Below are 13,106 nucleotides of genomic sequence, written 5' to 3'. Positions count from 1 at the left end.
GGAAGTATTAGCCATTGCAATTAGACAAGAAGAAGAAATAAAAGGCATCCAAAATGGAAAAGAAGAAGTAAAGCTGTCCTTATGTGCAGATGACATGATATTGTACATAAAAAACTCGAAAGACTCCATCAAATATCTATTGGACTTAATAAATGAATTTGGCAATGTAGCAGGATACAAAATTAACGCCAAGAAATCTATGGCATTTCTATACACCAATAGTGTACTTACAGAAAGAGAGACTAAAAAAGCAATCCCATTTACCATCGCACCAAAAAAATTAAGATACCTAGGAATAAACTTAACTAAGGAGGTAAAAGACCTATATGCGGAAAACTACAGGACACTGAAAAAAGAGATAGAGGAAGACAAACAGATGGAAGAACATACCATGTTCATGGATAGATAGAATCAATATCATTAAAATGTCCATACTACCCAAAGCAATCTCTAGATTCAATGCACTCCCCATTCAAATACCAATGGCATATTTCACAGACCTAGAAAGAACTCTCCAAAAATTCATCTGGAATAAAAAAAGACCCCGAATAGCCACAGCAATCCTGAGAAAGAAGAACAAAGTAGGTGGGATCTCAATACCAGATTTCAAGCTGTATTACAAAGCCACTCAAAACTGCCTGGTACTGGCACAAGAACAGACGTATAGACCAAAGGAATGGAATAGAGAACCCAGATATCGACCCAAACCACTATGCTCAATAAATATTTGACAAAGGAGGCATAAACAAACAATGGAGTCAAGACAGTGTCTTCAATAAATGGTGTTGGGAAAATTGGACAGATACATGCAAAAAATTAAACTAGGTCACCAACTTACACCATACAGAAAAGTAAACTCAAAATGGATAAAGGACTTAAACCTAAGACGGGAAACCATAAAAATACTAGAAGAATCCACAGGCAGAGAAATCTCAGACATATGCGGAAGCAATTTCTTCACCGATACTGCTCCTAGGGTAATGGAAACTAAAGAGAAAATAAACAAATGGGACTACATCAAAATAAAAAGCTTTTGCACAGTTTTTTTTCTGGAAGACAGAGTGGAAGGCCAGTGAGTAGGTCATAATGGCAGAAGAAATTAATGAAGACTATCCAGCAGAAATCCGTGAGTATTTATCAGCATTTGAGAATTCCATTGGTGCTATAGATGACATGCTGAAGACCATGATGTCTGTTTCTAGAAATGAGTTGTTACAGAAGTTGGACCCACGTGAACAAGCAAAAGTGGATTTAGTTTCTGCTTACACATTAAATTCAATGTTTTGGGTTTATTTGGCAACTCAGGGAGTTAATCCTATGGAACACCCAGTAAAGCAGGAACTGGAGAGAATCAGAGTATACATGAACAGAGTCAAGGAAATAACTGACAAGAAGGCTGCCAAGCTGGACAATGGTGCAGCTTCAAGATTTGTGAAAAATGCCCTCTGGGAACCAAAACCTAAAAATGCATCCAAAGTTGCCAGTAAAGGAAAAAGTAAAAAATAACCTTCTGGTTTTGATGTACACATGTTCAAAAAGTACATCATTTTTATTGTTTAACACAAAATAGATGGTGATGATGTGGCAATGCAATGTTTTAATGTATTCCTTATTGAATTCATATATAAAATTTACATTTGAATTTGTAATGCTAAATACATTTCCCCCCAGAAAGATGAAGTTATCTTTATTGATTTTCCTATAGTGTACTGTGAGGTTTTTAACATTGTGGTATATTTTATATTTATAGTTTACCATCTCTCTTGACAGGACTCTTGCTTCCTTATATAGGTGAACCTTTCAACTACTATTTTATAAACAACTATGAAATTTAAGTTAAATGTTCGCTGTAAACATTAGTCTATTTTAACCCTTTGCACTCGCTTGCTTTTTTCTCGATTCCTTTATTCTACTCAGGATTTAATTTTTTAAATACCCCAGATTTTACAAAGCGCGGCAGTAGAATAAAAAACTGGAGTTTCTTTTAATACAAACTTATTTATTTGGATTTTTTTATATTTCAAATTATTGATACATTCAGAGTATAAAAAGAGCTGCTACTGATGCTAACCGTGTCGAGTCACACTCGACATCCGAGTGCAAAAGGTTAAATGAACTAGAGGCCCGGTGCACGAAATTCGTGCACGGGGGTGTGTGTCCCTTAGCCCAGCCTGCATCCTCTCCAATCTGGGACCCCTCTCACAATCCAGGACTGCTGGCTCCCAACTGCTCACCTGCCTGCCTTCCTCATTGCCCCTAACTGCTTCTGCCTGTCAGCCTAATCACCCCCTAACCACCCCCCTGTCAGCCTGATTGATGCCTAACTGCTCCCCTGCCAGCCTGATTGCCCCTAACTGCCCTCCCCTGCAGGCCTGATCCCCCCAACTGCCCTCCCCTGCAGGCTTGATCGCCCCCAACTGCCCTCCCTTGCAGGCCTAGTCCCTCCCAATTGCCCTCCCCTGCTGGCCTAATCGCCCACAACTGCCCTCTCTTGCAGGCCTGGTCCCTCCCAACTGCCCTCCCCTGCTGGCCATCTTGTGGCAGCCATTTGTGTCCACATGGGGGCAGGATCTTTGACCACATGGGGGCAGCCATCTTGTGTGTTGGAGTGGCTGTCAATTTGCATATTACTCTTTTATTAGATAGGATGACTTTATGAAGTATGCTTTCTCAAGTCTGAAGTTATAAATACATCTGTTTTCACGTGAAATGACTTAAATGTGTTTTTTTATGTAGTTATTTAATCATGTTTTCATGATTTTGGGAATTGCTTCTTTTGATATTTGAAGTGTGAATTTAAGACTTTAAGGTTATACTTTAACTTTTGGCACTCTGCCTATATGTCCCATTTGAAGTAAAATATATTCTCATTAATTGTGGATGGGAAATGAAGTTGTAATTGATGGCTGAATTTGGCATAATGGCTACATCCTATCAATTAAGGCTGTAAGTGTTGTGTAAAAAAAAGCTTTTGCACAGCAAAAGAAACCATCAACAAAACAACAAGAAAGCCCACTGTATGGGAGAACATATTTGCAAAGTTATCACTGATAAAGGTTTAATCCCCAACATCTACAGGGAACTTATACAACTTAATAAAAGGAAGATAAGTGATCCAATAAAAAAATGGGCAACAGACCTAAATAGAATCTTTTTGAAAGAAGATAGAAGGAAGGCCAAGAGACATATGAAAACATGCTCAGTCACTAATTATCTGAGAGATGCAAATCAAAACGACAATGTGGTACCATCTCACACCTGTCAGAATGGCTATCATCAACAAATCAACAAACGACAAGTGCTGGCGAGGATGCGGAGAGAAAGGAACCCTCGTGCACTGCTGGTGGGAATGCAGACTGGTACAGCCACTGTAGAAAACAGTATGGAGTTTCCTCAAAAAACTAAAAATGGAACTCCCATTTGACCCAGTAATCCCACTTCTAGGAATATATCCCAAGAAAGTAGAAACACGAATCAGAAAGGATATATGCACCCCTATGTTCATAGCAGCACAATTCACCATAGCTAAGATTTGGAAACAGCCTAAATGCCCATCAGCTGATGAGTGGATTAGAAAACTATGGTGCATCTACACAGTGGAATACTACGCTGCTATAAAAAAGAAGGAATTCTTACCATTTGCAGCAGCATGGATGGACCTGGCAATGAAAGAAAAATACCACATGATCTCACTCATTTATGGAAAATAAAGAACATTATAACCTGATGAAAAAAAGATAGATACAGAGGAAGTAAAGCACTGAATAAACTGTCAAATTACAGCAGGAAGGCTGGGGAGTGTTGGGAAGGGGGGGAAAGAGATCAACCAAAGGACTTGTATGCATGCATATAAGCACAACCAATGGACACAAGACACAAGGCCGGGGGGGGGGGGGGGGGGGAATGAGGGCATGTGACAGAAGTTAGGGGAGGCTGGGGGAAGGTCAACGGGAAAAAAAAAGGGAGATATGTGTACTACTATATGTAATACTTTAAACAATAAAAAAATTCCATAAAAAAAATAAATACATATAATTGGAAGAAAAAAAGAATGTACATACATTCTGGGCTGATAGAATCACTGTCCCCCGCACCCAGTTATGTATCTGAACCATAAAACTGTATTGATAGAGACTCTTAAATATTATTTTAAAATTATAAGGATTTTCGAGATTATCTTTAGAAATTAAGAGTCTAAGTCTACTCTTTTTCCATTTTATCATAGTTTCTGATCCTAGAATTTAATGCTTGGTCTTCTACAGCTGGCAGAATGATTGAAGGCCATAATGGGAGGAAGTAGTGCTTGGCACTGGGCCTGAAAGTTTACTGCCTTGGTGACTGTAAGAATAAAGTCAGATCAATGTTGAATGTGTTGACAAAAGAAACGTCCAAACCTGTAAGAATCTTTATGAGTTTGAGCCAAACTAATGACAAATGCCAGGAAGCAAAATCTCAGCAGTTTTGCACCTTATCCTATCTAATAATAGAGTAACATGTAAATTACCATCATTCCGCAATGCCCACGATTGGGTGGCGGGAGGCTGGGGAGCGGGACTCAGGGTGGCCTATCCGGCCATTGAGAGGCACGGATCCGCTGCCATTGAGGGGGCTACCCTGCTGTTGAGAGGCGCAGGGGGCGGGACTCCGCGGCCGCTGAGGGGGCCTGCCGTGGACACCCAGCTGCGCCTCTCAACGGCAGGGTAGCCAGGTGTCAGAGGCTTCTGAAAGGCCTGGTGCACCAGCGGACAGGCACCCAGCTCCACTGCAAAAAGCGAAAGCGTGTAGGGGACCCTACATGTGCATGATTCAATCATGCACTGGGCCTCTAGTTTTATATATTAGAATCAAAGAGGAAGACATAAGGGGGTTACATGAAATCCACTGGTGAAAGGTTAGGGAGGTGGGAGAAAGCAAAATGGGGAAATCTGTGGGACTGGATAAAAAGTAAAATTAAGAGGCACATACTTCTTTTACATTGGTGGGGATAGAATAGTTAACAGTTAATAATTAACAGGATAACAATAATAATGAGGGGCTATGTGGACTCCTGCTCTGATGGGAGACTGTGCTCTGAGGAGTCTGGAAAAAGAAAATTACCCTGACATTCCAAAGGTATGTTATCAGTAGATACAAAAAGACAATAGATAGGCTCAGTTAAGTAAAGATTGACCTTTGTCAAGGAAGATACCAGCCTAGGACATGCCTCCCTGCCATGACTTGCTTTTAAGTTAGGAAGTTTTAATTTCAGATTATCCTATGTGGTTACTTTACTAGTAGGTTTCTGAGTTTGGTAAGGCTCACCATGAGGCCTCCCCTGAGCTTGTCAGGTTTAGTGTGTATCCTTTTTTGTTCACAAGTGTATAGAATGGTTCTCTGGAGTTCATGTGGAAAACTATTTCCTGAGTTTGTTCTTGCTCCTAAGATTGGGTGTTGAGCAGAAAAAGTAAACCAGAAATCTTGAGAAGCAAAAATTTAGAATACATATGACAAAGATTAAATAGCCACAAATATTTAAAAAGAAAAATTCTTATACAGTAGAACCTTGGTTCTCCAGCTTAATTCATTCTGGAAGGCTGTTCTAGAAGTGATTTGTTCAAAAACGGAATCATTTTTTCCCATTAAAAATTATGTAAATTTAAGTATATTTTTATTAATTTCAGAGAGGAAGGAAGAGGGAGAGAAAGATAGAAACATCCATGATTAAAGAGAATCATTGATTGGCTGCCTCCTGCACGCTCCCCACTGGGGATCGAGCCCAAAATCCAGGCATGTGCCCTTCACGGAATCGAACCTGGGACCCTTTAGTCTGCAAGTTGACACTATCCATTGAGCCGAACCAGGTAGGGCTGAAATAATGTAAATTTAATTAATGCGTTCCAGACCCACAAATGATTCTGTTTTAACCTTTCTTATATACAGTACATATCTAATGTACTGTTTAAACTATAATTAAACACTTTTCTTAAATTTATCGAACCACCTTCTACTAGGCTTAAATCACTTTCAGCACTCATTCCAGGGGTGTCTTTCAGGTCACCATCTTTGCTTGTTCATATATCATTGCCTCAGAAATGCTGTCACTGGCTAACTGCTTTTTCATTTATCAAAATCTACAACAGTTTTTCTATCTTTTAAATTGCCTGTGATAATTGTGTCTTTCACACCCTTAGCAATATTAACACTCCAGGCCCTTTTTATGTCTTAAAATTGACTTCCCCAACAACAAAAGCATTATCTCATTTGTTGGTGGCCTGAGAGCTCTTTGTCATGCTGAGCTATCAGCACAAAAGGGTTGTCAGTTCAAAAACCAAAGTTGGAGGCGCGGGGGGGGGAGGGGGGGGGGAGACATATGTACTACTATTTGTAATACTTTAAACAATAAAAAACAAAAAACGAAGTTGGAGGGAGACATTTTTTCTGTTAACAACTTGGTTGAGAACTGAATTATTTGAGATGGGAGACATTCGAAAAAAGAGGGTTGGCTGTAAATGAAAATGGGCAAAGGGTACAACAGGTAACTAAAAAAAATTTAGTTTTGCCGAAACCGGTTTGGCTCAGTGGATAGAGCGTCGGTCTGCGGACTGGAGGGTCCCAGGTTCGATTCCGGTCAAGGGCATGTACCTTGGTTGCGGGCACATCCCCCGGTGGGGGGTGTGCAGGAGGCAGCTGGTCGATGTCTCTCTCTCATCGATGTTTCTAGCTCTCTATCCCTCTCCCTTCCTCTCTGTGAAAAATCAATAAAATATATTTTTAAAAAAAATTTAGTTTTATATTTTTTATATATGTATCTTAAAATTTGCTATTTAGCCATATTCAAATGTACAGTTCAGTGGCATTAACTACATTCACATTGATGTACAACCACTACTACTGTCCATCTCCAGTACTGTTTTCATCTTCCTCTTGCCAGTGGAAATCGTGTTCTTTCAGAGTCCCAAGGAAAGAATTTGGAGAGACCTACATGTGGGAGGTTGTGGTGTGGTGAGAATGGAAGGCTGCCTTGGGTTCCCAGTGTCCAGAAATTTTGCACCACTGGTTCAGTTCATGTCCTGTCCCAATCCAGCTAGTCTGTTTCAGGCTGTGCTACAGCTGGCTGGTACTGCTATATCCAGTACCCAGGCTCAGCTTGAAGTCCACGCAGCTGTTGGCCAGGGAAACTAACCAGGTGAGTGTGTGTTACTAACGTGGGTGAGCGGGAGGGAGGCTTTAGGTATACTGCCTACAATTCTTTGGGGCTTACAAAATTAAGATTGCATGAATAGATGAATTCTCTTAATTCTAAAGATACTACCCTCCTAGCCAAATATTTTCTAAATATTTGCTATGCGCCAAGCACTGTGTTAAATGCAGGTGATACAAAATAGTGAAAGATTGGCTCCATCTCTCACCTCAAGGCATTTACAATGTATTTGGGAAAATTATACCTAAAAATGTTCCTATCTTTACTGTATTGTGCAACTAACCATAGTGTTCATGGCACTGGACTTCAATTATTTACTGGACAGAACTGTTCAATGTCAGCAAGTGTGTAGCTACAGTTCATCTCTATATCCTCAGGAACCATCACAGCCCCTAGCACACAGGAACTGATTAAAAAGTTTGTTGAATGACTGAACAAAATAACTCAATCAAGGTAGTACAAGACGAATGGGAAGTTAATAGACAATGAAAAGAATCCACTATAAGTGTGGGGCCTTTGGTTCTCTCTCCCCTTCACCCCAGCCTCCGGCCTACAATTCTTTTCCTCATTTAATAATGGGATATACACAAGCGCTGACTGCATGCTGGGCTCTGGACTAAGAAACAGGAGACCAAGAGTGACAAAATCCCATTCCCTGTGCACCAGGAGCAGGACAACATCAAACGGCGCGCGGATGCTTTAAGCGCTGAAACAGCCCGAGGAGGACGCCTCCCGCCCCTGCGGAGGCGGGAAGAGGAAACGGCGGAAAGGGGGGCCTCGGAGGGAACGGCGCGCGCCCGGCGGCCGGATGCCCGCGGCGGCCTGGCATCAGGCGGTGCCCAGGAGACGGGGGGCCGGGGACAGTTTCGGTAGACCTTTAAACGCACCCTCTAGGGTTGGGGATGCCGAAGGCGAATGGACGTGTAAATTTCCGTTTACTTTTCAATTACGGTTGATAATCCTGAAGATTTCACACCAGAAAGTTGACTACAGCTTCGGGAAAACACTGAAAGGACGGCGTGGACACGGACTCTGAGCAGCAGACTCATTTCAACGTCAGGTCCCCCCTTTCCGGTAACAGGGCCCCAGCCAGGTGTGTCAACACCCAACGCTGTGTGAACCGGTCACCGACCCGCACACTGCGCCGCCGGGACGCGGCCGGTGACCCAGCTTCCACAGTCCCCGAGACGCCCCTTCGCCGCCGCCCCGCCGCCCCGCCGCCCAGCGGCCCCTCCGCCCCGCGCCCTGCCGCTCACGTACCCCCTCGGTCTTCATGTCCAGGATCCTCTCCACCTCGAACACATCCTCCCCGTCCTCCTCGCTGTCCCCCACGGCGTCCGCTCCTTTCTTCCCGGGGTTCTTCTCCTCGCCCTCCGCCCCCTCGCCTTCTCCTACAGGCGGCTTGCTGTGGCTGTGGGCGCCCGACCCGGGAACCGCCTCCATGCCGGCGCCCTCCGCAGCCGCCGCCGCCATCGCAGGAGAGCTGGAAACCCCCGCGAGAGCGGGCGCGACGCACGCCCGACGTCCTCCGCGTTCGGCGCTCGACCGGAGCCCGTGTGGCCCGCGTGACGCCACTGGAGAGTCAGCAATGGCGGTCACGGAGCGCCGCAGGGATACCCTCACCAGCCAATCCCGTCGAGGAGGACGCGCTGAGCCCGGTGGGGTCCACGGGAAGTGGGTGGGCGGGCCGAGGGGCGCGCGGGGCGGAAGAGGAGCTCGGAGGGGGCCGGAGAGCCCGGAGGGGCGGGGCCAGGGGCGGGGCTATGGGCTGGCTGAGTCCTGGGCGGGATGGCCAGCTCTGCCCGGCCTCACTGGTGGGCGGGCCACAGCTTTCTCCTGAGAGCGCACCCCGCCACACACACACCCCCCCCACCCCCCACCCCCACCCCCCCCCACCCCCGCCGCCGAGACCGATCCTGAGCGAGACCCAGCCTGAGCGCGGCTAACGCCTGTCCACAATTCAGGGTGCCGTAAACTCTAGCGAGTGTACACAGTTTTTATTATCAGGCTGGAAATCGTGTTTTCCAGATTCCACTTGGGTGTTTTCTATTGGAACTATGTGATGGGGTGGGGTGAGGTGGGAGCTGGGTGAAAAGATGGAAGGATTGAGAAGTACAAATTGGTAGTTACTGTTGTGGGGTCGAACCCAGGAGTCAAAACAAGACCACCGGAGGCTGCTGATTGATTAAAAAAACAGGCGAGGATTTATTGAACTGGCCAGGACGGCCGCGAGGGCACCACACGCAGGTGGCCACCCTCACGACGGCGCCGTCCCAGGTGTAGGCAGTCCTTTTAAAGGTCCAAACCACAAAAATTTTCCTTTGTTCTAAATTCTAAATTCTAAAGGCTGGGAACAGCCTGCAGGGGGGCTCCCAGCCCCTGCTGGACATTATTGGAATGTAGGTTTTTACAGAAGCAGACCCAAGCGGACTCAGTAATCTCTAAAGGTTATCTACAGTTTCTACTCCTGGAGCCACTGAGTCAGTGGGAATCAATCTCCTGTAGTCCTGGTCCACAGGCACAGGAAAATCACCTCTGTGAGTCTCCAGGTCTCAGTCTGGAAGCTGAGGTAACCACCCTATTGTCCAAGCAAGCAAGTGCATGCAGAAGCCAGAATAGCAGGGTTAAAATTCAAACAGCAGTTTTTACCTAAGTATGGTTGCTACCATACTTCAGTTACAAAATAGTCACAGGGATGTAAAGCACAGCATAGGGTAAAGAGATTCAAAAGCGTGGCAGAGTAAGTGGATGCTGCACGGACATGCTCCCAGAAACAAACTGGAATTACAACTAAAATAAAGAAAAAATTCCCAAATGATCAACAGAAGACTTTCAGGAGAGAACCCTGATACCCGCAGACGGAAAGTGGAGATCGCATAGAGATTGGTAGGAGGGGCAGAGGCCTGAAACGGCTGGCTAGGTGCCCACAGACAGCAACTGAAGTTCCAGAAAGATATCTTTGCTGTGGGGGGTTGCCACTGAGCACTCCAGGATCTAATACCCAAGCTGGACCCCCCCTCCCCCAGCAGAGAGCACCACAACTGAGAAAGGTACACACATAACATCTGACTGTGAAAAGCAGTGGAGTTGCTGTCTGCCAGGGAGAGATGGCTGGAAATTCAGGCACCCTCTTAAAGAGCCAATGCACAAAATTTCCTGTGGAGCCACCCACCTTTTGCTCTGGCAGAGGGAGGGCAGAGTGGACTGGAGCTGTGTGAGCAGAAGCCAGGATTGGGGACTTGGGGGTAGAGCTCTGAAGGCAGACACCCCCAGTTTCCTGGCCTGAGTCATTCCCTCACGCAGCAGAGGACAGCTTTCCCACACAGACATTTGCCTCATGGGGGGTGGGGGGAAAGACAGTTGACCCACCCTATTGGTAAACACCTTGCCCTGAGGCCACTTAAGAGAGTAAAAATAACAATTAGCTTCCAGGCAGAAGCAACTGCCCCAACCTTTGAAAAAAAATTCTTGCCACACCCGAGGATGATTGCTTGGGGCCATTCAAGTCAGAATCCTATCAGTCTGTTGGCAGAGGTGGTCTCTGGAGGCTGTGAGTCTTTGCCTGATCTAATTAGAAACAGCATTTGACACTGTCCTACACTAGAGATTGAGAGGTGTAGAGGATCTACCTAATACATAGTCACAAACTCAAACAGACAGCCAAAATGAGGAAACAAAGAAACAACCCTCAAATGAAAGAACAAGAGAATTCTCCAGAAGAAGAGATAAATGAAGCAGAGAGAAGAAATTTATCTGAAACAGAGTTCAGAGTAATGATGTAAAGATACTCAACAGTATGAAAAAAGATACAATAACTATGAAAAAAGAATAGTTGGGAATAAAGAATGACAACAAATAAAGAACAAGTGGAAGGAATACACAGCAGATTAGGGGAAGCTGAGGATCAAATCAGTAAATTAGAAGACAGCATTGAAAAAAATCACCTAATCAGAGAATCAAAAAGAAAAAAACAATTAAAAAACAGGAAGACAGCTTAAGGGAGCTGTGGAACAACATGAAATGTAACAATATTCAAATAGCAGGTGTGCCAGAAGAGGCAGAAAGAAAGAAAGAAGGATAGAAAATGTGTTTGAAGAAATAATGGCAAAAAACCTCCCTACCTTGGTAAAGGAAAAAGTCACACAAGTTCAGGAGGCACAGAGAACTCCAAGCAAGATGAACCAAACAGGCCCATGCCCAGACACATCATAATTAAAATGACAAAAATGAAAGACAAACAGAGAATCTTAAAGACAGCAAGAGAAAAGCAAACTGTTACTTACAAAGGAGTTCCCACAAGGCTGACACCTGATTTCTTATCAGAAACTCTACAGACCAGAAGGGAATGGCATGAAGTATTCAAGGTAATGGAAAGCAAGGATCTGAAAACAGATTACTGTATCAAGCAAGGCTATCATTCAAAATAGATGGTCAAAGAGCTTCTAGCATTACAAGAAATGTTAAAGGGACTGCTGTAATGAGAAGAAGAAACAGAGAGAGAAACCTAGGCATACAGAATTAAAATGGCAATAAATAAGTACCTATTAATAATAACCCTAAATGTAAAGAGATTAAATATTCCACTCAAAAGGCATAGGGTTGCCAAATGGATACAAAAACATGACCCAACTATATGCTGTCTACAAGAGACCCACCAAAGACACAGGATGAGAGTGAAGAGATGGAAAATTTTTTTCCATGCAAATGGAAAAGAAAAAAAAAAGTGGTGTACCAATACTCATATCCAACAAAATAGACTTTAAAATGAAGGCCATCACAAGAGACAACAAAGGTCACTACATAATACTAAATGGATCGATCCAACAAGAGGATATAACCCCTGGTAAACATATATGCACCCAATATAGGAGCACCTAAATATATAAAGTACAGCATAGGGGATATAGTCAATCATATTGTAATAACTATGTGCTGGGTAGGTACTTGAAATATCAGGGGGTCACTTTGTAAAGTGTGTGATTGTCTAACCACACTAAGCTGTACACAAGTAATCAATGCAAAATAATATTGAATGTAAACTATAATTAAAAATAAAATTTAACACATCAGAGGATGTGTTTAAAGTATCTTCTCTGGGTTATAAATGACTGACAAAGGTAGTCACCCAAAGTTGCTGGAAAAGTCCACTTAAGGGTAAATGTTTTTCTCACTTTGAATCACAAATAGTCTTCATGACTTAATTTACAGGATTAACTTTTTAAATTTAACTCTGAGGTTAACTAAAGAGTACTCTATGATTGGCACATCCCTATGGAGAGGATCACCAGCTTTGAGTTGGTGCATTATTTGAGTTGGTGTCATTTGTTGAGCTTACTAAATGTACTGTGATGATACTAGGCATTAGGAATACAACAAGCATAGTCTGCCTTCCAGGGATTCAGTCTATAAAAGGCAGACACACAACAATTCTAATAATTAGATATCTTATTTAAAATATTAAAAAAATAGCCTGGCTGACATGGCTCAGTGGTTGAACATGGACCTATGAACCAGGAGGTCACAGTTCAATTCTGAGTCAGGGCATGTGCACCCAGGCTTGATCCCCAGGGTGGGGTGAGCAGGAGTCAGCTGATCAATGATTCTCTCTCATCATTGATGTTTCTACCTCTCCCTCTGCTTTCCTCTCTGAAATCAATAAAAAATGTTTTTTAAAAAACTTAAAAAATATAACCAAATAACATTTGTTGAAGGGGGAAAGCTCATTATTTCAGAAGAATTCCAGCTAATATGTATAGAAGAGAGAATCAGAATATTTCCTGAAAATGATTCAGGCAACAAAACTATTAGGTGAAAGATGGATGAGGAACTGGCTGCCAAATATCTCTCCACAGATTCAGAGGAAACACACCACCACTGTGGAAACCCACTGATCAATGTAAACATTATTAAAAGTAGAACAATAACC

At 43.5% G+C, this 13,106-nt stretch overlaps 2 protein-coding genes across 4 annotated transcripts in view; one reads left to right on the top strand and one right to left on the bottom strand.

The window, feature by feature from the left end:
• The window catches only part of MPHOSPH8 (M-phase phosphoprotein 8), a 90,745-nt gene extending 81,861 nt beyond the window's left edge, over positions 1-8,884 (bottom strand). The window contains exon 1 of one of the 3 annotated variants that reach the window (XM_054718717.1): positions 8,441-8,884. In XM_054718717.1, coding sequence (XP_054574692.1) covers positions 8,441-8,653 — 213 coding nt within the window. In that variant the 5' untranslated portion in view covers positions 8,654-8,884. The remainder of the gene's footprint in view (positions 1-8,440) is intronic. The other 2 variants (XM_054718714.1, XM_054718715.1) reach the window with 2 other exon arrangements.
• LOC103301250 (nuclear nucleic acid-binding protein C1D-like) lies at positions 1,000-1,589 on the top strand. The gene has a single exon (XM_054718722.1). It carries the CDS (start codon positions 1,087-1,089, stop codon positions 1,504-1,506), a length of 420 nt encoding a protein of 139 aa, XP_054574697.1. The 5' UTR covers positions 1,000-1,086; the 3' UTR covers positions 1,507-1,589.
• Positions 8,885-13,106: the final 4,222 nt, after the last annotated feature.

This window comes from Eptesicus fuscus, chromosome 7 (genome assembly GCF_027574615.1).
Source record: "Eptesicus fuscus isolate TK198812 chromosome 7, DD_ASM_mEF_20220401, whole genome shotgun sequence".
Taxonomy (NCBI): domain Eukaryota; kingdom Metazoa; phylum Chordata; class Mammalia; order Chiroptera; family Vespertilionidae; genus Eptesicus; species Eptesicus fuscus.
This window is presented reverse-complemented; position numbering and strand designations above follow the sequence as displayed.

Coding starts and splice junctions, on each gene's coding strand:
- LOC103301250 (XM_054718722.1), top strand. CDS start 1,087: ATGGCAGAAGAAATTAATGAAGACTATCCAGCAGAAATCCGTGAGTAT.